Source organism: Mytilus galloprovincialis, chromosome 1 (assembly GCF_965363235.1).
Source record: "Mytilus galloprovincialis chromosome 1, xbMytGall1.hap1.1, whole genome shotgun sequence".
Taxonomy (NCBI): Eukaryota; Metazoa; Mollusca; class Bivalvia; order Mytilida; family Mytilidae; genus Mytilus; species Mytilus galloprovincialis.
In genome coordinates, this window is record NC_134838.1 from 88,950,786 (window position 1) to 88,976,891 (window position 26,106).

Sequence of the window (26,106 nt, forward strand, 5' to 3'; positions counted from 1 at the left end):
TTATGGAGCAGCAACCCAATAATGGGTTGTCCCATTCATCGGAAAATTTCAGAACAGGTACATCTTGACCTGATTAACGATATGATCGGGCATCAGATTTACTCTACATGCTTTGGTTTCAGAGTTGTAAGCCAAAATCTACATTTTATCCCTATGTTCAATTTTTAGCCATGGCCGCCATCTTTGTTGGTTGGCCGGGTCACTTGACAAATTCTTTTAAGTTAGATACACAAATGATGATTGTGGCCAAGTTTGGTTAAATTGGCCCAGTAGTTTCAGAGGAGAAGATTTTTTGTAAAAGTTAATGGACGACAGATGACGGAAGACTAAGGACGCCAAGTGATGAGAAAAGCTCACTTGGTCCTGTGGGCCAGGTGAGCTAAAAAGTGACTCAGCTCTTTATCATCGTAATAATAAATTAATGGCACATCATCAAAAAAAGATTGACCATGCAATTTCATAATCTCTTCATGTTTGACCTTAACACCTAAAACTCAGTAGAGATTTCCATGTATTCTTAAAATGTATTCTGGTGCATTAACATATGTTAGGCTTTGAACTATTTCTCATTAGTTAAGGCCATATGGATGTCTGTAATGGCTTACATCAAAATTTACTAGTTTTTGACTATGACCCTTCTCCATAGATTGATTTTTAAGATTGACTTGAAAAAACAAGTAAAATTATATATGTTTATTTCCTGTGTGTATGATAATTGTTTGAATTACAACATTTATAAAAGTCTGTGACTGTCATTCTCTATCAGCACACAAAATACTAAGTATATTTCTTTCAAGTCAGCTTCTCTGTGTTACAGTTCCATATATGTCAATTCTAGAAGAAAAAATCATTAATTAATAGATTTATAGTATAATATGTACTGCATTGCATATCATTTTTTTATCAAAGTTTCGTATTGTCTATTTGACTTTATGAATGATCAGAATAGTTCATACGAAAATAAGAAAAAAAACAATGCATAATGATACATGAACAATAAAAAAAAATACCTATAATCAAATTCAGAACATATCAGGAGATCATGTGCAAAAATCTAGTAAAATATAACATATTTTTTTTCATATCTTTGAAGCTATTACATATTGATCTTATCTCCCTTTGCAACTACAATGTACTACAGAATGTAATTTAAAAGCTAAAATTATATTTCACAAGGTATTTTAGAGCTTTGTTTAAAGAAAACTAGTTTGTAGAATGCATAGAAAAACACCATTCTAGAAGAAATAATTCAAAATCTGATATAATATACATGTATATATATTTATATGTTTAGTAAAATAAAACATGCGTCTGTCTAAGTCTTTGATAAGTGCAATTTATAGCTAGAAACAAGCATGAGAGGAGGCCACTAAAAAGAGCATATTTTCCGCAAATATTTAATTTTGACAAATGTAGCTTTCAATAATTTTTCTTCAACCCATTCATTTTTTCTGCTTGAAAAAAACTTTTGATAAAGGAAATGTGATATATATACAGTCTGCACCAAAATCTTTTCTTAACTACTAGTCCAAAGACCAATATTCTGACATTCAGTTTCTGATTGGTTCAAACAAAGTTTTGCAAAAACTTACTAGTCCAAAAGAAATTTACTAGTCTGGGGCTTCAGATATGTATGCAGAGATATATTTTATATATAAAATGAAGAAAGGAAATGGGGAATGTGTCAAAGCGACAACAACCAGACCATAGAGCAGACAACAGCTGAAGGCCACCAATGGGTCTTCAATGTAGCGAGAAACTCCCGCACCAGGAGGCGGTGTCCAGCTGGCCCCTTAAAAAAACATGTATACTAGTACAGTGATATTATACATGTATGTTTATAGTGGCTCAAATCTCCAATTATCTCCAACTTCAAATCAAGAAAAGAAAAATCACAAATTTATAGATATTTGAAGAATACATATGATTAGTGACAGATTTCAATATTTACATGATGATGAAAACCTTGTGAAACAGTGTATTGAAATAATTTACAATATGATCAAAATTTTGGTGAGTTGCTATAAATTTGCTATAGTTTGTCATTTTTTGCCAAAATTGAATGTAATAATATAAATGAAAGAGTAAGATCAGCAAGTCTTAGAAAAACTGTTTATTTTCATACCTAGAATATGTTTTTTTGGAACTCCAAACACACTCTCTAAATATTGACTATTTTGACAAAAATAATCAAAGTTAGCTGATTTCTCATTTACAGTCATATAAAATTGCACATTAGTTTACTATCAAACCGACATTCAAGTACAAAAGTAGGGTTGTTTGACCCTACCTATATTTCTAGCATATTACAGAAATAATCAGTTTTAATGAGGACTATATTTCATGGTCTAAAATTGCCATTTCATGTTTCAAAAGATTGCAGTATTTTACATTTATATATATATATATATATATATATTACCTTAGTTTTTTCATTAAATGTCATTTTTTAAACTACTACTAGAAACTTAATTTACACTTTAAATATGAATTCACTTGTCCTATTTTTGAGAAAAAAAATGATGTTCTATATGTACATGTATGTATGAGGGTCTGGATTGGGCGGGGGTCTGTTATTCTGTAGACATTTAATTTTCACCCCTTTTTTTCTCTAATCTTCAAAATATTAACACCTTTTTTCTCTAATCTTCAAAAAATTAACCCCTTTTTTCTCTAATTTTCATTTTTTTTGCCCATTCTTCTCTAATCTTTATTTTTTAAGGGCATTATTCTTTAATCATTTAACCCAATCCAAACCCTCATGTATACATTCAAAATTCTAATTAATTTATATATAAGACTATCTAAAACTTACCAAATGATAAAATACTATTGAAATTAACATTTCCCGCGATAAAATTTAAAAACTGCTACTTCTCACATCTCCTGCCTGTCCTGGCACCTCATGTTAATATGACAGTGTCATGATAATCAGTTACTTAGTACAAGAAACCTAAAAAAATAATTATCTATCATCAGAATCAGCGCTATATATTTAAAAATATATAAACAGCTAGTCAACAAAAGAGGGGTACTGATCATGATTTCCCCCTGCACTCTTCTGTGTCTTTACCTTCAGCCTACACATGCAAGTCTTAAAGGGGGGAACATTGAAGACAAGGACACCAAAATAGCATAAATTCAACAAAAACACAAAAATTAAAAATATATAATCATATAATATATGGTTAGTGGAATATAACAGTATTATATATGCCTGGTTTTCTGTAAACTAGCCATTAGTAGCTAGATGATTCAACAGATAAATGGAATGTACATGTACATTTTGTGTACATTGTAATAAAAATGGGTGATTATGCATTGTACTTGTACATTTTTGTAAATTAAAATACATGATTCTGGCATTTGAACATAACTATTAGTATTTGCAGCCTATTATCTATCTATTTTCCTTTTAAGGAGTGGACACATTCTTGAGTGTTACCGATATATACTCCAGCTTATAAATGTTGTTTAGAAATTATAGACACAAAACCTGTGAAGTAGATTTTTTCTTTTCATGACTTGTATGTAAAAATAAATAATGACACCATAATTTCATAGGTAACCTTTTAATGCTAGCTCATTTGATTCCTAATCATGCATGCGGCTTCCAATAGCAGATACATAAATGCTATTGCTTAGACCAAGTTAGAGCTAATTTTTGGTGCTGCTTTTTATAATTTATTTTGCATGCCCTGTGCCTTGTTTTATTTGTTATTGCATATGTTTTTATATTCGGTGAAAAGCTCATTAGAGCATATGTTTGTACTGTTTGTCAATATGCTGAATCCAAATAAAGTTTTACTTACTTACATACATGTACTTGCTAAGGATTTGTATAGTACAAATCCTTGCTCATGCTAATGCCACACAATAATGATAATGCAGTGGGTTTTTTTTGGGGGGGAGGGTTGATCCTACCATCTTTAATATCCAGCAAACACTATTTTCTGTCTATGAGAATAAATGTATGCATGCCACAGTATGGTACCGCAGCTAGAATAAAGTGTGATACCTTTTTTTTTAAGTACCCCCTCCCCTTTTTTAAATTTCTGTTATTTCTCCTTCCAAGAAACGGCAATTTTGTTTATTGTCCACCAGCGATCAGACCTGACACCTATGCAATTGAATTCTGTCATATACATTGATTTAAAATAGTTATATCGTTTAATATAAGTAAAATCATACATGGTTTGTACGCTGGCGGCCGCCAACTTGGAAAACGTAAACAAAGTAGTTCGCATGTACGCACTTTCCACAGAATGGTCAAACGGCTACAAATTGTCGTATGTTTAAAAATGAACCGTTAAAGTTAATACAAAAACATGTTTTAAATATATGTTTATGCAATTAACGAAAAAATGTATGCATGCGCTGCGGATGCTTAATCTCTGCAAGATCTTGCACACGGTGAGTACGGCTGAAGGCAAGGGTGTTAAACGCAGGACTTCGGGAATGTCCGGAGAGCCGACAACCTTGCTTCGGAAGTTGCCTTGTAAGCCTTTGAAAAATCGCTCATAAATTACCATATATCATTTTTCAGGATATTTGTCTTAAAATTCATAAAATTAAGCAAATTAACATTGACGTATTGAATACAAATACTAAACTTTTTTCATTTTAGATAAATGTTTTTTGATTCTCAAATCTGGAATCCCAATTTTTTTCCCCCGTGGAACAGATTTGCCCTTGTAGTATGGAACGCGTTTTTGTTCTATGACGTCATCATAACGTTATAAAATGCATCAAAGACTGAAGGAACCATTATGTTTATAATGGAAAGAAAACGTTTTTCAAAATATCAAATAGTTTTGACGAAAATCAAAGTTTAGTGGTTGGTTACAATAAATGAAATATGTTACGCGGGACAACCTAAAAATCCATACGCAACTATTATCAGCACCCGCAGTGCGCATGCGCTAAATTTGATCGCAATCGATATCGATAAATTTACTATAGATTATTAAAGGAAATATTGAATTTTGGTTAGCTGACAGTAAACAAAAATAAATATCTTTTTCATTGGCATCACATTAGAAAATACATTTTCTTAGCTTTCTAATGGCATATTTTATAATTGAATCGGGATAGCAGAAGTTACGGCCATTTTCATTTTTAAAAAAGTGGTTCATTCCCTATTACTTCATACAATTCAAAATCAAAAACGTTTGCAAAGGAGTTTTCATATATGATTACATCTTTCACTATTTTTAGAAATAAATTCATTGGCATAAATATATATTCTTTGCTTTATAATCTTTCCAATGATATATATTTGATATTTTAGAAAATTTAATGAATCGGGGCCTTTTTAATCCAAAACTGGAGTTATTGTCATTGTTTGAAGATTGCGAGAAAAATTCTAAGTCCATGGAAGTATTATATTGATATAGTACTTCCATGGTCCTACCAATTAAATCGCTCGATCACAAGTCACAAAACAAAGTTTAATCTATTTGCACATAATATATTTATACATTTAATACAATGTTTTATATCATGAATTTAAAAATTCAGTAAATAAAGTAAAAGAAGTGTAACTTTTAATTTAAAAGAATTTTTTTGTCCAGCCGTCAGTTTTCTTTATTCTTGATAATATAAAATCTTTCACTACTACATTAACTCAGACTTTTGGATGTTTTTCGTGAAGCGTATTTAAAAAAATTGAAATCCCATCTAAAATGATTATTTTTTTTTGGCAATTTTCTTACATATATCTTTTAAAAGTTTTTTTAAATAATTAAGCGGCCGTAACTAAACAATTTTGATACTTAAACACGCTCATCTGATTTACATAGAAGTAATAGATTCATATTTTATATATATTATTTTCATGTTCTAAAAAGACCAATTAGTTTTGATGAAACAGGAAAAGTGTCATTATCTTAAATTTTTCAGATGCAGTAACACTTTCAGAAGATCTTTTGAAGTAGATGGATTTGGAATGAAATCTTAAACGTCAAATTTTCTTTCATCAATTTTATACCTTTTCACTGCTTTTGATTGGCAATATGAATCGCTGTACTATCTTACATGTACATGTGATGTATACTAGTCTAGTGCTTGTTAGGTGTACATTCTCCTTTTATCATTTTAACTGTTACTGAGAAAAATAAATCGCATAGAACAAAAAAAAATAATTTTAATTTGTCTCTCTCCTTTCAGAAGTTTCTATCGGGAAATATATTTAATTTTATACTTGAACATTTATGTAAAATTTGTATTAAAAAGGAAACTATTTTAATTATTGTTCTAGGATCTGTTAAGGTAAAGTCTACGGAGAGCTGTCTCATTGGAACGCATACCAACTAATCCCCGGAAATCTTCTTGCATTTATATTGTACATGTATTTGCAGATTTTTTTTTTTTTATTTATCGAATGAATGAGATAGTTGGAATCGTTAAAATTTAGTATTATACATGCAAACAGATGCCTGCGACCCCTGTTGTTTCGATTAGCATGTTTTCTAAAGATATCCGTGTGAAGTTCACAAATTTCATCATTCATTTGATCACCTGTTGTGAATTTCAGATAACAGTGTCAAGTTCAGTGAAATCCGTGGTTTAACCTTTCCTATACATATCAGTTATATTATTTTCCGGGTAGGATATTCCCCCCCCCTCCCTTTTTTATATATTATACTCGGAACATTATTGTAAACACTTTTTCTGTGGGACTTTCTTTACGGTTAAGAGGAAAATTTGAGAATAGCAGTATATAAATTCATTAGTATATGTGCTTCGATTGGCTTATATCTATATAAAAAAAAGTAATCTAAACGATATCATTATTGTAAGTGAGAGACCTTTCCATCCATCAACGAACATGTGAAGCGTGTATAAATATTGTTGAAACTGAGAAATATGTATTGATATAGTGTCCATTCTAAGATCACCTGCAAACTGATCTTTTATAGAAAAACTTTGTCACTTCGGAACATCCAAACTTTAAAAAAACAATCCAATTTGAAAAATTGTCTATTAAATTGTTTTATAGGTAGCCAGTGAATGTGATAGAAGTGCCAAAATCTGCAATCTTATTTTACATAGAAGACGCTGCTTTTCAAATCCTTAATCGTTAAACAATTTGTCTTAACTGAAGATCTAGACATTTTTAAAGAAATTTGAAAATTTAGCTGTACATTTATACTTATTCATTATTAATACGACATTTGTCTTTTTTCACATAGTAAAACTAAAGCTATTTAAAGGACAATACGTTGATGTTCTGTAGCGTGTTTTCCATTGTGATATATAAACAAACTGCATCGTCGCGGGCAAAAGTACTATTAAATTGCATCGTCGCGGGCAAACGTACTATTAAGCATTTGAAAGTGTTGAAGGCCAATTTTTCTCTCAGAAATCATGGCTGAAAAGTTAGAGCAAATATTGATAAAACAAACAATTCTGGGAGGTAACTGAAAATAAGAGTAAAATCAGAGATTGAATTTATTCTTTTAATAAAGACTGAATTTATTCTTTTAATAAAAAAGCAAAATGTTGCAATGACTGAGTTTGTGTTTGTGTGTATATATTCAAATTCTACGCTGTCTCGGGCATATTCGGGTTTACGTCGAAAGATATATATATATATATATGTTTGGTAATCATGATCTCATATTTGTCCTTTTTCAACTTTTTATTTTGTATGCATGGTTTGATATTCGGTAAAATCGATTTGTATATCTTTCGGGAAATAAATTCAGCCGGTTTATAATCTTTATACAGTACAACTCGTATTCATGCCGCGGAACCTAGCATGTTACAGTGTCATATATTTATAATATTGTTTACTTAGGGTAGTCAAATTATTTACGAGTGTCAACATTGTCTTTACAAACTCAGCATGTTGTCTTGATAAGATATCACACACAGAAAAGACTGATCAGACAGATAAGAAATCAAAATCATGCGCGATAACTCGTACTGGCTTACACTGAGGACAATAGTTGGCCATGGCCGTTTTTTAAAAATGAAGCTTGTCGCATGCAGCATAAAACATTGTTTCAACAATAATTATTGTTTTCGTTTTTATTTGAAAAAAATCGTTATTTTTTAAAATACGTACAATAGCAATGAAAATGATATCACAAAATTATATATTTTGGACTTGCATCTTGCCAACTACACCGAATTTCCAATGAGGTACGAACATCGCGCGTAACGTCATTATAAATAAAATTGAATATTTTAATCAACACAAAAATATATATAAAAAATTCATCTGTATCATAAACCCAAGCGCCTGTGATCACACAGTTTATGTAATGTTATTCCACATAAAACGATTTATGGGTTTTTTATCTGCGGGGACAACAACATATTATCATAGAGGCAGGACACATGTTTTGCAAGATCTGGGTCTTTAAATATTGATGTAGCATGGGTATTGATAGACCCATCCAGTTTCTTTAATTCTTATTTGTATTAACGACCTCGCAGTCTTAATCTATTCGGAAAGAGTATCTACGTCTTCTTTTTCGCGTTTAACCCATTGTATGGCATAATCCTCGACTGATCCATCAGCACTTTGAAGTTTTGTTTCCAATTGATGGATGTAGGCTCACGATATATTTCGGACCTTTGGACGACACATTTTGCAAAGAAGTGGTTATTGACAATGTTGAGGTCACTGGTAAAAACGTAGCTAGCCAGATTATGTATGAATGGGGAACAAGCACAGGTGCAATCAGGATGTTTAGACTTGAAGTCGACTCGTCAATATTGAGATCCTGCAACACGTGTTTGTCATTGGAAATTTTAGTTGCAATTGGTTTTGTAAAGGTATAAGAAATGATAGGTACAGACTGATCTTTAAAATAGGGAAGTATTTTCGATTGAACTAATTATTGATGAAGGATATTGGCCTTGTAATGTTGACGGCATCGAAACCTTTGTTGTCAAAGGGAAGTTAAAAAGGGATATTTTTTTTCTATTTCATCTTTTCCAATGCGAACTGGTTTGAAAATTCTGTGACTTGCAATATCCGAAATGATAGCTGTACGTTGGTATTGGGTTGAATGAGGATTTGTAACAGTGGTTTCAAAACAGAATAGAATGAAGTTTTGATAGGGGTAATGAATAAAGCTTCTTGTGAATGAGATGAATATCTAACGGCTTTTATATAAATGGAAGCATGTCATTAATAGAGACATCATGGAGAGTTGGTGATGTACATAATGACGATGACAATGACTTCGTAGAAGATACGTCAAGGAGTAGAGTTGAAAATATTCATTACATTCACCGAGCTATACGAAATTAATGACTAGAATACATATACCATCAATTTTGTCATTGCAACCATATGGTGTCTTAGTTCCCAATTGTCGAATCCAGTAACCCTGCTTTGTGCGACCGACATGCTGAGTCCGAAGAACTCAGCGAAATCTAATGTTCAAGTCTTGCTTTACCCGGCCGGGTTATAAAACCACGAGCTCCTCTACCACGATACTACAATGGCGGTTATGTAAACGCAAGAAAAATGTTCAAAACTACAATTTTTAGTTATTTTGGAACTTACAAAAAACAAAAATGTATTTGAAGGACATTATTATTCAAAGATAAATTTGGTTGAAAACAAAACTATACGTTAACAATTACCATAATTCATTTGGGTTAGCAACAATTTGCCAGTGACTATAAATGGAAATTTGTACACAAAAAACATATAAAATTAAATTTGCAATTTTGTATAAAATTCGCATAACAGCATGTACATGTGTTAGCTTGTAGAGAATTATTATTCAGAGGATGTGATTTCGACTATTTAACATTTAAATTTCAGTAGGATTTAACAATTGCTAGCTTTTGAACTTTGGCTTGAGTGAAACAAACAAGGGGAACTGAACGACGTGCTGAAGCAAATAAGTTTTGACGTGTTAAATTTCGAAAAAAAATCTTTTTGTCTTTTTAATTATCCCTTGAAACTGGAGATAGAGAAGTATTTCACACCATGTCTATTTGAAAGTCTTCAATCTTTTACTCATTTTCTTTGAATTACACCAACGGCTGAGTGTGAAGGGAAATTCGTTTTGCACAGAATCAAAAGCGACTTATATTTTGACTTAAAATGTGGAGAAGAGATAACGCGTATAATTACAGCACCCCCTTACGGTCATTGTCCTGCAATTAATGTTGTGATCGATAGGGAGCGTAATATAACGACTGGATTATTCGGGTTAGAGAAGATACTTCAAAGGGTTTACGACAATTGAAAGTATAAGAGCTAGATAGTAGATTAAAACGTCATGTTTTTTTTTTATTCAAGTTACGAAGTTTGTTTATTTCTTATATATACTGGTACATAACTCGTTAGAACCGCCAATAAAACAAGCGATAAGCAACGACTGAAGTACTAATGAATAACCATGAACCACATATGTATTATGTCTTTGTTTCGAAACATAATTGCTACCTTTGGCCATGTATGATTATGTAGGTATTACATATATCTGAAATCGTGTGTAAAACAATTTATTAATTATTGATAAAACCACTACAGGTTTAATCATTATAAGGCATCAATTTTATTTGTAAACTAATCCACGACGTAATTTCTCTTTATCAAACTGACCATCTTCACTACAATCCTGTAAATTCGTGTCCTCCAGCACGTCGCTCGATAATGACGACACTGAATCTGCACATTAAATGGACAAATTTTAATATTCAATTATCATATTACTACAGGCTTGTTCAAAATAACCGTATAAATACATGTAGCATCTACCGTAGCTAATAGTTACAAACAATCTCTTAGCAAAGGAAAAGGCAACTACAGATAAAATAGTATGTATACTAATTTTTATACACATTTCACACAGACACTTGTCTCCGAACATTAAGGTATATTCCAAAAAAATAATCTGAGACAAGTGCCTGTGACATTTCAATAGTTTTCGATTCATGAATTTGTAAATTAACCTCTCCGCTAGTTTTCTAGTTTCTATTATTTTACATTTTTATTTTAAGGGCCCTTTATAGCCTGTTACGATGTATAGGTTTATTGATACACATATTGTTAAAAAGGTTGTACGATGACTATATTTGCTAACTTCTACGGTATTTGGTTTCTGGTGGAAAGTTGTCTCATTTGCAATCATGCCACATCTTTTTTTTTCCTATGGAAATTCTTTAAAAACATGTCCGTTATCAACACTTAGGAAAAGCTCGCATGTCAAAGCATGATCAAAACTTAGCACCATAATGAGTACAGTGTAGAAGGTTTTGCTTGATGTCGGAAACGCTTTTTGTATTTGGCATTGCATTTGATCGTGTATTCCTGCGCTGTTTGTGACGTTGCGAAAGGAAATCTTCTATAAAGTAAAGCCACCAATATTAGAGTGTATGACTCTTTAATTCTTTATCAACAGGTTAAGCTTGAGCTTTCTTTCGTAACTCGAATCGTTCTTCACAGTTTATTTATATTTTACATAATCGAGCTGAGTGGTTCATTGCCTGTATTGACATTTATTGTATATTAATTACATTTTGTGTGTCCAATAAAAGAATTAAAAAAAGGGATAGGGATGGAATAATATTTTTTTTTTAAATATATATAAAAAAAATGGAATAAAAAAATAAAAAAAGAAAGTGTGAATATATCACGTGTTCATATCTCTGTTCCACGTCCGGAATAACTTCTGTTTTTTCAAAGTCATTTTTTTTCATAATGAAGAAATGGTGTTTATATCAAATGTTGCTTTGGAAGTCTTTCTATTGTCATATCTCCTGTTTTACCTTTAATTCGAACATACACAAAAATTCATATAATATTAAACGAAAATATGTAAGCTAGATATATATATATTGTGTATCGTTAGTATATTTACTTTCATCAAACCATTTATGCTAAATGTTTTTGTTATCTTTTCGTTTAAAATAAATGGTTATTTCCTTTTCACTATGATAATATCCATTCAAATACCAAAGGGTACAAATTATTTTGTTTATCATATTTTTATTTTCATTTACACTTGACACACTTTGAGTACATGAACATATGTTATTTTGGAACGGAAAACATGTACATGTATATGAAACTTTACAAAGATAATAAGATTTTAAATATACTAATTTTATTATTATTTACTGGGTTCAAATCAATCCTTAATTATTTATTCGTTTGGAGATTGTAATCAGCTGGGCTTCAAGTAGAACCATAAAAGTGTCACAATACATAATACTAATCTAATCCGTGTTTATAATTTATGGAAATGTGTAAGATACATTCCACTGAGTCGTTCATTTTTTATGGGCAACTTTTTGCCCCTTGTTGAACAGAGACTGCTGGCCCTTCCGGAGCACTTGTGTTCACCTCTGGTTTTTAATGTAATTTGGTGTTCAATCTGAGATTTTCTCTGCAGTTTGATTTTGTTTTCTTTGTCTATTCGTCCTTACTTTTTTGCCCATTGTATTTGTCTTTCTTTCCGATGGACGGATATTCCATTGATACTTTTTTGCCCATGGTATTTGTCTTTCTTTCCGATGTACGGATATTCCATTGATATTTTTGGGCCATGGTATCGATGTTAACGTTCTAGAAAGTTTATTCATGTTTCACGCTAAATTGACAATGCATTTATAACTTAACCAGCACAGTTATGTCAATACTACATAGTATCCCTCTTTCGTAAATGTCTCTGATGTACGTAGGCCCTGTAGGCATTTTATCATTGTTTGGAATTCATTAATGAATGATTGATATAATTGTTTATTATTTGAATTTCGAAGTCGAATAATGAATGACACACATCTTTATTCAAATACTTTCTAAATATTAGTATAAAGAAAATGAGAGGTGAAAGATGCAAAAGGAACATTAAAACTCATAAGTCGAAAATAAACTGACAACGCCAAACATAAAGACCGAGAAAAACGAACTCCCAAAAAACTGGGATGATTTCGTGTGCACCGGAAGGAACATATGACGCAATCTAAAGATTTTTATGGTGTTTTTTTAATGCATTGTATGGTTTTGTTTCAACATAATTTTAATCGTGTTATGCAAAGTAGTTAGATACCTAGTATTAAAAGTTTCAATGGTACATATATCCTTTGTATGATTTACAGATGTGCACTCAACATATAGGAAAATCTACCATACTTTTCACAGTATTCTTAACTCTATCAACGGCATTGCCACTCGAGTCAAGTCTTCGTAAAGGTAAACTATGTTAAAACTTGTATATATAATCTTACCATTATAAAGCTTAAATGAAAAAAATACACCGGGATTGTCTTACCTTGAATACAAATTCCTATGGACAATCATTTTCTAACAAACATTGTCTATGGTACAAGTCTATATGGACACAAAAATTATATGGTACAAGTTCAGATGGATAAACATTTTCATGGTACAAATTTTCTAACAAAAGTTTTCAATGGTACAAGTCCATATCATATGAACAAATATTTTCTAACAAAAGATTTCAATGGTACAAGTCCAGATGAACAAATATTTTTTATGGTACAAGTTCAGATGGACAAACATTTTCTATTCCGCAAGTTCATATTGACAAACATTTTCAACGGTACAAGTCCATATGGACAAACATTTTCTATGGTACAAGTCCATATGGACGTTCATTTTCTATTGTACAAGTTCATATGGACAAACATTTTCTATGATACAAATAAAAAAAGAAGATGCTGTATGATTGACACTGAGACAAGTATCTACAAGAGACCAAATAACCCATCATATAACAATTATAGGTTATCGTACGGCCTTCAACAATGAACAAAACCCATACCGCATAGTCAGCTATAAAAAGCCCCGAAATGACAATGTAAAATAATTCAAACGAGAAAACTAACGGCCTTATCTATGTACAAAAAATGAACGAAAAACAAATATGTAACACATAAACAAACGACAACCACTGAATAAAAGGTCCCTGACTAAGGACAGGAACATACGTGCAGAATGCGGCGGAGTTAAACATGTTAGCGGGCTCCCAATCCTTCCCTAACATGGGACAGTGGTAAAACAGTACAACATAAGAACGAAGTCCATATGGACAAACATTTTCTATTGTACATGTTCAGAAGGACAAACATTTTCTATTGTACAGTCCTTATGGACAAACATTTTCTATTGTACAAGTTCATATGAACAAATATTTTCTATTGTACAAGTTTATATGAACGAACATTTTCTATTGTACAAGTTCATATGAACAAATATTTTCTATTGTACAAGTTCATATGAACGAACATTTTCTATGGTTCAAGTCAATATAGACAAACGGCTTATCTGTTCAAGTCCATAAAGACAAACATTTTCTATGGTACAAGTCCATATGGACAAACGTTTTCTATGTTCAAGTCCATATTGACAAACATTTTCTATGGTACAAGTCCATATGGACAAACGTTTTCTATGTTCAAGTTCATATAAACAAATATTTTCTATGGTACAAGTCCATATGGACAGATATTTTCTATGGTAAAAGTCCATATGGACAAACATTTTCTATGGTACAAGTCGATATGGACAAACGTTTTCTATTTTCACGTCCATATTGACAAATATTTTCTATGGTACAAGTCCATATGGACAAATATTTTCTATGGTACAAGTGCATACGGACATTTACATGCTATGTTAAAGTTCATACGGACAACCATTTCATTTAGACAACATGAAACCGAATTAAGAAATGTGTTTAATATAATCTAAATTGAAAGTTTCAGTTTGATAATTTTTTGTTTACTAAAGTTTGATAAAAATTGTATATAAATACATTACAATATGTTAATTCACAAGTTATATTCGATAATTATGTTTTCCAGACAACAGTGGCTGTTATCCACATGAATTTCGATGTCATAACAGATATTACTGTATAAACAGTCGTTATGTTTGTGACGAAATAGACGATTGTGGAGATTTATCAGATGAGAGTAATTGTTCAAGTATGTAAGATAAAAACAGTAATAGTTGTTCTCTTTATACTGTTTTAAAAAAATCCAGTTATTTATTTATTAAGTAATTTTGATTCGTTAGTTTACATCTTTCGTCAATTCGTTGTTTTAGAAACAACAGTCTACAAAACACAACATAGAAAACTAAAGACGCAACACGACACCTACCATAAATCGGTTGAAATATAAAAGGGGCTCAGAAGGGTAGGCATTGAAAAGATGATATGACAAGTAACTGGTTAGAAATATAATTTAAAAACTTTTTATTTTTGATAATTTGACTGTATTTGTTATTAATGTTGATAATTGTATAATTCCATAACCGCTATCTTGTTCAATTATATGTTTATTTTACAGATAAAAAGTGTTTTCATGGTGAATTCTTGTGTAGTTCGAATGGAATATACGTGTGTCACCCAAACCATTACAAGTGTGATGGCGAACCTGACTGTGATGACCAATCAGATGAAAGAAATTGCAAACGTAAATTGGTTTTCCTATTGTTGTTATCGCTCTTGTACTTTTTTGGTCTTTCTTTTTCGGTCCTAGTTTTGTAAAACACGTGTGTTTTTTGAAGTCTTTTTTCTAAACGTTTTTAAATTGAAATGAAAACTCTCGATAGCAACTTCCATTTTTGCAGGGATTAACCTTCATCTTGTACGTTTGGCAATCAATATCTATTAGGTATATAAAATTCCAGAGCATCAAAGATAAAAAGAGCCTAAACAGAACTAAGACCAACATTGCATGAAAGAGTAACAACTTTATTATAAGATATAAATAAGTGATACAATAGAATATTTGAAACCCAATAAAAAGTCATGATGGTACAAAGATCTGACTACAAAGCTGAAAATACACACGAGGAGGATTTGACAAACCTCCGGTTTTTCACCGTACAAGTAGCAGTAATATAAGCCTATTGTATCGACTTTTGTGAGCAGCATCGCATGTTCTCAATAAATTTCACTATGAAATATTATAGTCTATACATTCTATAATCACATACACAAATTTGTGTATAAAGTTTGTTTAAAGAAGTATTAAAACCAATTTGTTTGCAATGTTCTTATAATTGGGAAGAATATTAAAGAGTTTGTACCTCAGAAGTTGCCGAGTATGACAGTTGTTAGTGTACTTTTAAAAAAAAATGGAGGATTCAAAGAAAACATATAAAAAAAGTCTGTTCTGTATAAGTTTTATAATGGATTTCTTTCATTCTAACAATTTATTTATTTCAGTAAAAAGAAACGACGAGAACCTGCTTGACCACTTAAAGAGGCCATTGAGTGCGAAAAGTCCTTTTTATTTTTACAAGGCAAAGCCTTTTTATTGATCTTCCTGCAATAAATGAGGGGTATATGTAAGCTTTCTACATACTTGAATTCCCGTTATATGAATAATTTTGCAGATTTACATTGTACTATTTAACTTTTTATAATGAAGACTTGAAGTTTTGCTGATTTTACTTGTTTTCAGGGAAATCTGTGTTTACATGAGGCTTCTCAATGTAGCTTTAGTGGAAGGAAAACTATAAATATTCAACTATTTTCACACGATATGTACAAAAATGATATGTTTCAAAATAAAACTTCGATATTGCTGTTCCCTTTTCCTTCTTTTTTGGTTTCATTTCTCATGCAGAATTAAAACTATTTCACAGTAACTGTAATACAGAAATTTACGTTAAAATAAGTATTTCTAATAGCTACATGAGAAATCACAAGCTTTTGAAACTTCATTAAAGTGTAAAAAGGCTGGCACACACATTTTATTGTATAAAAAATAAGCTTTAAATAATTTGATTCGATTCATGCAAATGATTACCGAGAGACAATGGAACAAACAATGATTATATCTGTATTACAAAATACAATTTATATGAAGTTATTATTCAATATACTTATATACAGTAAACATTTTATGCAACGGGATAACTGTTGCTTTGACATCCCAATTTACAATACAAGAGTCAACCATGTGGCTATGGGCTCCCATAACAGTTGCATAATCTCCGAATTCCAATTTTCTCAGGTTCAAACTAAAATTAGAAAAAAAGATCGATTACCGAAATTGATCTAACCTCTTTTTATATCATTATCCCTAATATGATAAATAAATGATACACAATTCTATTGTTACTTTAAGTTCCTGTAAAAATAATAAAACCTAAACCCCAAAGAGACCAATGATCGCTGTCGTATGTTGCTTTCATAGCTGAATTGAAGTAATTGTACAATCAATTTTGTCAAAATTACCTAAGAAACCTTGCTGATAAGAATAATTTGATCTCATTGATCTGTATTCATGTGACCTTAAATCTAACTAGAGATGGGCTACGTATTAACTAGGTGTGTTCAGCTATGAAAAGGCATTGGAGGTGAAACCACTTGTTTTCATTAAATAAACTCATCATATATACCAGTATTAAAAAAAATATATTTACGCCAGACGCGTTTCGTCTACAGAAGACTCATCAGTGACGCTCAAATCAAAGAATGTTTTGAGGGCCAAATAAAGTACGAAGTTGAAGAGCACTGAGGACCAAAAATTCCTAAAAGTTTTGCCAAATACAGCTAAGGTTATCTATTCCTGATGTAGAAAAGCCTTAGTTTTTCAAAAATTCAAACTTTTAACAGTTAATTTATAATTATGAACATATCAATGCTAACTCAAGTCAACACAGGTATGCTGACTACTGGGCTTTTGATACCCTCGGGGAAATTCCCATTCTTATACAGGTAAAACGATGATTAACATATTAGTTTAACAGATAATATGGACTCAAACAGATATAGAAAAATCCAATTGCACGTGTTTGCTATCCATCTATATTTATGTCTATACCCGATTACATGACAGCAGACAATCTTCGGAGCTTACGTCGATGGTTTATTAATATACACCTATTGAATGGTTATCAGGTAATAGCAAGTTTGTTGTCCCTGAGATACCAACTATTGCTCGAGACGAAGCCGAAGGCAATAGTAAGAATCAAAGGGACAATTAACTTGCTGTTACCCTCATGACCAGTCATTAGGTTTTTTTTTATTATACTGAACAAACCCACTCTCTAAAAAGTGTACATACATCAAGAAAAAAAAAGAAAAGAAAAATTTCACATACACATGCACAAGATGAACTATAAGTATTTTTATAGTCCGTATTGTACTTGTAAATATTTCATTATCTAAAATCAAGACTAGGAATAATTGTGTTAAAATTTTTGGGCATATAATAAATTCTAGCTAAAGTACACCAAAACGCAATTACAGTGTATAATGCAGACGACTACAGACCCATATTATACAGGATTACACTTTAGTTTTTTTTTAAATGCGTCGCGGAGATTTTCTTTCTCTTTTATAATTGCCACTGAGAAGTGATATATTAAATTGAAATTACGACAGACACAAACCGGTTATAAATACCGTTAAGGTGGCACGGTAGTATCTGCTTTCCAGAATTTAGGTTGCTCTTTTGTGTACCCTACTTAGGTAAATGTATCTAAACAGTGTGATTGGACAAAAAATACAGTATCAACTGAACATACTTTCCCAAACTGAGTGATGAATCAGGTGTAGAAAAATATAAAATAATTTTACATATAGATGAAAATGAATTTTTGAGAATTTTTTTAAATTTTACATTCACTGCACCATAAAAGACCTAAAAGTACTAGTGGCCTCAGGATTTTAAAAATAGCAAAAAAAGTAAACGGTCATGGTACATATCCAAATTCATCTCTGAATGGTAAAATGAAAGTACTTCAGTTAACTGTAAATGTAGAATTTTTTGCAGTGTTAGAAAGTGGTAAAAATTCTAAAAAGGCTATCATTATCCCTTATGGCCAGGAAATACTACCGTGCCACCTTAAGGGTGATATATATTTTAACACTAAATCAATAAAGGAACTTTTTTTACCTATGCAATTTGTAAGTTTATCAATACAAAGTTGATTAAGGGCAACTATGATAAAAACAAGCCTTAAATTCCACCCCTGAGAGTAAAAATTGCTGATTCAGCAAATTTTGCTTAATCTGTAGGTAATAATGTAAAAATTTACCTAGAAAGTAGAAATTCATTATTTTTATGTAACTTGCACTACATTTTTAATTATAAATGCTCGCTTTGACTTTTCGCAGTGTCTGACACATGTGCAACCACTGAAATTTGAGACGCGACATACTTCGGTTGCATGTACATTCTATTATTTTCACCGAAATAAATAAATTGCATAATTTCTTATTTTTTTCAACACAAATACAGCTATACTAGTTTTCTTTAGGTTTGATTTGTAGTTTTGATGTTACATGACACCAGTTGGAGCTTTTGGGGAACTAGTAAGTGGTTAAGGGGTCCTTACTTATTCATTAAGCTCTCATACTGGTCTGAAATAGAGATAGAAATAGGGGTTTCTTTACATCAAATAGACCTTATTTTTGACAAAGAATGTATTTATGATGTTATATCAGCAAGATTAAATGGTTCATTAATTTTCCATGCAAATACCATTAGTTGTTAAGATTTTCTGACAGTGAAAAGCACAATAAAGGCAAATTGATTATGTAAGGGGACATAATTTCACATAATGCATACATGAGAAATAGACAAACAGTCAACTTAGAGATGTGTTCTAGTACATGTATTGTCAAACAGATTTTGGAATAATAGTTTACTGCAATCTAAAGACTCTTGTTGTATTATTCTCATAATCTGAAAATGTTTAAAGTAATATAAGGCATGCTGTAAAATGTGGAATGGACTTTAATACCAGTTTTCATGATTTGGTGCTAAAACTGTTTCTTTCAGTCAGATTAACCATAAACAGAGTTGGCAATCCACTAATTCCTCCTGAATCATCATGTTTGACTTCTGTGTTGATTTGAAACATCATATATTTGGGTTTTGTTCACTGCTTAAGTAAAAATGGTAAGATGAAAAAAAAGTGAAAATCTGCCAGATGGGGTAGGGATGTAATGTTTCATTTTTTTTTGGTAAGAAATGAGTGCAGACTAGCATTCTTTATTGTAATATGTTCCAAAATAAGAAGTCTATGCATCATAGGTGTCATGACTGGTTTCAAATTTGTTATGTCTTGGTTAAGGTGGCACGGTAGTATCTGCTTTCCAGAATTTAGGTTGCTCTTTTGTGTACCCTACTTAGGTAAATGTATCTAAACAGTGTGATTGGACAAAAAATACAGTATCAACTGAACATACTTTCCCAAACTGAGTGATGAATCAGGTGTAGAAAAATATAAAATAATTTTACATATAGATGAAAATGAATTTTTGAGAATTTTTTTAAATTTTACATTCACTGCACCATAAAAGACCTAAAAGTACTAGTGGCCTTAGGATTTTAAAAATAGCAAAAAAAGTAAACGGTCATGGTACATATCCAAATTCATCTCTGAATGGTAAAATGAAAGTACTTCAGTTAACTGTAAATGTAGAATTTTTTGCAGTGTTAGAAAGTGGTAAAAATTCTAAAAAGGCTATCATTATCCCTTATGGCCAGGAAATACTACCGTGCCACCTTAACGATATTAGAGTTGGCAAACGCACAAATTCAGGCAGAATAGTTAATGACGTCATTATTGTCCAGTGAAAAAAATAAGTACGAAAAAGTACGGGAATTATGACCATAAAACTATTAACCGGGGTAATAGTCTTTGAATTTATTAACTGACAAATAGTCTGTGGAATGAAATAGCACCACTATTGTATTATTTTTATATAGAAAAAACATACTGAGATAAAATAAATACCGTCTAGACAAAAATACACACGAAATGCATTGTAAATTGTTCATTTGAGATTTTTTTATTATTAAATATACTGGTATGTTTTATTGTGTAATAAATCAAATATTAGAATTTGAGTTAAATCTATGAACACGAATTTCACAGCTTTCACAGAGTTTTTTTTAACTCTTGGTTTCAAGAAAATGTATCATTAGGGATAGCGACAAAGACAAAAAAAAGATGCACTTTGTCAAGACATGTGAATATTCAATTCAAACTATGAACAGAGGGCGGTAAGCAGCATCGTTGCCCATTCTGCATTTTGCAAGATAATTGTTTATAATCACCAAATACAAAAATAAAAATAAAAAACAAAGATGCAATTTAATGTTTGACATTAAACATCGTTCTTAATACTTCAATTAATTTTGAAACTGAAACAGAATTATATTCAATAGAGAATTTAAAAAAAATACACTTAAACTTACTTGAAGTACTCTCTGTGCCTGTTGTAGGTTTTGCAGTCTTGGAAACACCCTAAACAGAGACATTTTACAAGTATATTTTCCCTATGCGAGAGAGATAGTATTTTTTTTATGACTGTGTATAACTGTCACTTATCTACTGTATGCGTTTACTTTAAGTGCGAATATGAAATGTTGATAAACAGTATTTCTGTGACAACTATCTACCATATTCCAAATTACATGGATTTTTAAACAAAAGTGTCTTTTTCAGCAATGCTCGAAGTCAACATTTTTGAAAATCTACAACCTTATATATATAGGCCGCGAAGACCTGATAAAACCAATAATACCAAACCTTTAAAAGCATTTAATCCTACTCATATTAGAAATTCATTTCTGTACTTAAAGAGATATTCAGAATGATATAACAGCAACCTTCAATAAAAGCTTCCACTAAAGCATGCTCGTCCTGATGACGATTTAATATTGACCACTTTACCTTAAACAAGTATCCATTTATATTATATTTAATTGACGTATACCAAAGACAGATTTTTACATATATGTAAACGGAGATTTACTTGTATTAAGATTCTTTTTTGTATCATCAAAATTTTACGTTTGGGCTGGTATGTGTACGGATTAAGTTATGTCATATACGAATTAATTTCAGCAATTTTAAACTGAAAACAACGTTCAAACCTGTGATTTCGTTGGATAAAATCAGAAATTTTTATAAGTGTGCATACAAAACAATTGTTTTGGTAGAGGGGTCTAAATAAAGCACAAATAACATTTTTCAAACCACCAATAAAATCCGAAAAAGTATATTTTTAAAAAACGCATTTGACTTACACGTCTAACAACTGATGCTCTCAAAACCTGCTGACTGCCATTGGCGATTGCCATAGATCACAAGATGTAACAAAATAGATCTACCATATCCGGATTTAGACAATTAATGTCTCAGTGATGATAGGAATCGGTATGGTAATTTACCTCAATTTAGGATAGACAGTAGAATTTTGAAGAGTTTAAATAGGACGAACAAGCCCAAATAAAAAAATAAATAAAAACAAGTCTAAATTGAAAACAACGTTCAAACCTATGATTGCGTTACCTAACCATTGTAAGTATTATACGTTTAAAGTTTTTTGCAGCATTGTCTAATATATATATCATTGTTGCACTTCTTGAATAAGATACAAAAAGTATCACCAGCCAATAACTACACATAGATTATGCATGAGTGAAATAGCATCATAAAATCAAATTTAATATTTAATGAACTAACCGTATCCACGGTTGATACGTCCGTCTTCTCTTTCCTTTTCATTCTTGCCCAGGGATGATCTTGAACGAATCTGTCGTATTTACGTTTTACTGCTTGTTGTATCTACAAATCAATATTGTAATAGATAAAGTCATTACTTTGAACAAACAGAAACAATTCCTATGGAGTGTTTTCATTTTATAAAGTTCAAGATCATTGTGAATGTTAAAATGTTAAAATGTATATATTTTGGAGTTAAGCGTGACGTCCATTTTTGCTGAACTAGTACACATGCATAGGGGCCAGATGAAGGCCATCTATGGGTGTAGAAAAAAGTAAAGTCACAAAATACTGAACTTTAGTTAGAGGAAAATCAATTCGGAAAGTCCATAATCACAAGGCAAACTCAAATAACAAAACGCATCAAAAACGAATGGACAAGAACTGTCATATTCCTGACTTGGTACAGGCATTTTCAAATGTAGAAAATGGTGGATTAAACCTGGTTCTATAGCGCTAACCCTCTGACTTTAATGACAGTCTCATCAATTTCCGATATATTTACATTGAAGGATTTTTTTGCTGCGTTGAAGACCCCATTGTTTCCTTGAGATGTTTCCTGCTCTTTGGTCAATTTGTCTCTTTGACACATTCCCCGTTTCCATTCTAAATTTAATTTACGGAAGCAGTCAAAAGTTTATATGTTTAATACATTAACACGAGTGAACCTTGTTAAATGAAAAATAGAAAGCAACTCAGCATCCTTAGAGATATTAAAATCCAACGCGTGAATTAAGTAATTAATAGTTAATGCTAAATCGTGTAAAATACTTACTTTTGGATTCATTAGACAGTGAAAAATAAAGATAAATAGACCCTGAAATATACATTATACATTGTACTTGCTTATCTTAAAAAATTAATCGAAAATTTGTTGTAGAAGAATTTAGTTTATTTACATTCGTCAATGTTTCATTAATTATTACTTAATGTTGGAAAGTAAATGTACAGTACAGTACTCATGGAAGTAATTTTAAATTAATCCCTCATGAAAACTTTTCCGTTGTAAGAGTTTCGCTATGAACAAGACACAAATTATTAATATTTTAACTTGCATCAATATATGTTGTATTTAATTTGGTTGTCACCTTTTGTAATTATTTATTCTTAAAAAATTGCAGTTCATACCTGACACGAGTTCAAAATTGTGAATAAGTAAGCAAAAACAATGAGGTCTTTAAGAGAAGCCAATATACCAAATAGCCACGTAAGACCTAGTATTGGCGCTAGAACCGCTATGCTACGAACCCCAGCTCTGAAATTATATAATATTTCATTAATTCTATTAATCTTATTACATTTTGCAAGTTTGCTACTTCTATTTGTAATCTCCCTTAAAAGGAAAATGTACCCAATTCTATCTAAATCTCATGTATCGATATTGTTCATTTGTTTTCAACCATGAACAGCACATTCCCGTTCTGTATGCTTTATTCAAAGATTTGTTATTTTGGAAAATCCGAAAAAAGACCCATTGTTTCAGTTTGCCTTTTTGTGCTACTTTTATAAAATATTTATTTGTTGTTATAGTGATTTAGATTAAAACACAGTATTGACTAATGCACACTATTTATGACATTTTTACCTATTATGTATGTTTGTTATGTTCACAAATCGTTTTCGATGTAATGGAATTTGATGCGACTTTTATACAAGGGTATCACCAGCCCAGTACTCAACATTTAGGTGTTGACATGAATATCAATAATATGGTCATTTTTTACAAATTTCCTGTTTACAAAACTTTGAATTTTACGAAAAACTTAGGATTTTTTATCCCAGGCATGGATTACCTTAGCCGTATTTGGCACAACTTTTTGAAATTTTGGATCCTCAATGCTCTTCAACTTTGTACTTGTTTGACTTTATAAATATTTTGATATGAGCGTCACTGATGAGTCTTATGTAGGCGAAACACGCGTCTGGCGTATTAAATTATAATCCTGGTACCTTTGATAAATAATTATACAAGTGAGAGCATTTGCTAGCTATATAACTACGTTTAATTCACCAGTATCCGACATCATTTAATTATCTCTGATGAGATTATTAATGGATTGAAAAAAATAGTTGTTATGTTCAGAATGTGGATTATACACATAGCTTGCTTTAATTTCCCTTGTAACCCATGTTCATATGGAATATATCTTAACTGGAATGTGCTAAGACAATTTTGCAAAGAAATTTAGTTTGTATGGACTCCCATTATGAAACTATGCGGAAATTTCGAAATTTTTTTTTATTAGACTTTTGTAATTGAATCACATTGATCAAACCCGTTTTTAGATTCATAAAATTTAAGAATTTTGATATACGTAGTAGGAGCAAAAACACAATCGGATTGTGCAAAAAATGAAGACTAAAATGACAATGAAGATAAACATAGCTGACAAGTTGCTATTAGTACAACATAGTATTACCTGATTTTTTCTTTAGTGTCTTTATTCATCATTGCTTTTGTTGAGAACAGCTTCCTCAGTACCAATATACTTATTATGATATTTGTCTAAATATCAAAAGTATTATGTTATCATAATGATAATTTATCAAGAATAATCATTTGTTAGATTTGTTTAATTTCCAATATTTGATGGAATCATATTCATTTCACTTGTATTGAATCTTTTTTCTCCTTCTTACATGTAAACAAAACCCATAAACACTACTAAAAATGCACAAGTTAAACAATAGAAGAAAATATCAAGATGACCATAAAAAATAATGTAAAAAAAAAAAACGCTAACGCAACAGCAAAAAATAATAACAACGAATGAACAGACAACAAAAGTAATAAAGAACATGGAAAATTATTTTCTAGAATGTTCAACCAAATCTGGTTTTGGTCCATACAAATTTCGAATAGGTTTTTAAAACACTAACACTTTGATCTCTTGATGTAATAGCTGCATAGTTAGCATACTAACCATCTTGCATGGAAATCAATATAGGAAACACAATCCTGGAATATTGCATCAACTTCAAGACGGTAACAAAAATATAAAGAAAAACAACCCTTGTCAATTGTAAACGGTTTGTCAAAACAGGAGAAAAATTCATGCTATCTGTGGTATCCGTTATGTCAAGTATTTTGGGATATATGCAGTCAACATAGTCACCAAAGTTTGAATTATTTAGTGAAAGAGCAACCAATATTTATTTTATAAAGTGAAAATCGATAATGCCACTGAATTTGTATTTGTCATGAACAACACGACGGTTAACACGTCAAGAGTTATATTGCTGTTGATTGTGTTCTTGTTACTCCATATTTATTATTATGTGTAGTTTTAGTCGGATTTGTTTGTATTTCTATCGTATGTCTTATTGGCCATGCTATGTTTTCCGTCGAATTTAGATATTTTTTTGTATCACGTACCAGTATCTATAGTCCCAAATGATGACTTTTGAAAATACATGGTAGACATTGGATAGTAAAAAATATATTTAAGACGAAACAAATATAAACTACATTAAAAACAGGGATAATACCAGTCAATATTCAATTAAAATATCCATGTTCGCCTTATATCTTATCATCGTCACAGTTATAATATACAAAATGCGTTCACTTCGTCTTTTCTTACAAAATAGGATTGAACTTTGTTATATGATCTTCTTTC

General features: G+C 31.0%; 1 protein-coding gene and 2 long non-coding RNA genes across 3 annotated transcripts in view; 1 reads left to right on the top strand and 2 right to left on the bottom strand.

Annotated features, from left to right (window-relative positions):
- Window positions 1-678: 678 nt before the first annotated feature.
- Window positions 679-3,509, bottom strand: LOC143043668 (uncharacterized). Its single transcript, XR_012968539.1, has 2 exons — window positions 2,816-3,509; window positions 679-834 (listed from the first exon to the last, which is right to left on the bottom strand). It is a non-coding gene; the product is annotated as an uncharacterized LOC143043668 (long non-coding RNA).
- Window positions 3,510-10,664: 7,155 nt separating this feature from the next.
- On the top strand, window positions 10,665-16,394 carry LOC143043703 (uncharacterized). Its single transcript, XR_012968552.1, has 5 exons — window positions 10,665-10,794; window positions 13,078-13,171; window positions 14,806-14,928; window positions 15,295-15,420; window positions 16,179-16,394. It is a non-coding gene; the product is annotated as an uncharacterized LOC143043703 (long non-coding RNA).
- Window positions 16,395-16,697: 303 nt separating this feature from the next.
- Window positions 16,698-26,106, bottom strand: part of LOC143043692 (adhesion G protein-coupled receptor L2-like) — a 51,424-nt gene continuing 42,015 nt past the window's right edge. The window contains exons 20-25 of the mRNA XM_076215878.1: window positions 24,907-24,992; window positions 23,615-23,741; window positions 23,262-23,303; window positions 22,448-22,549; window positions 21,175-21,223; window positions 16,698-16,978 (exon numbers count right to left, since the gene is read on the bottom strand). Of these exons, the coding sequence (XP_076071993.1) occupies window positions 16,974-16,978; window positions 21,175-21,223; window positions 22,448-22,549; window positions 23,262-23,303; window positions 23,615-23,741; window positions 24,907-24,992 (411 nt within the window). The 3' untranslated portion in view covers window positions 16,698-16,973. The remainder of the gene's footprint in view (window positions 16,979-21,174; window positions 21,224-22,447; window positions 22,550-23,261; window positions 23,304-23,614; window positions 23,742-24,906; window positions 24,993-26,106) is intronic.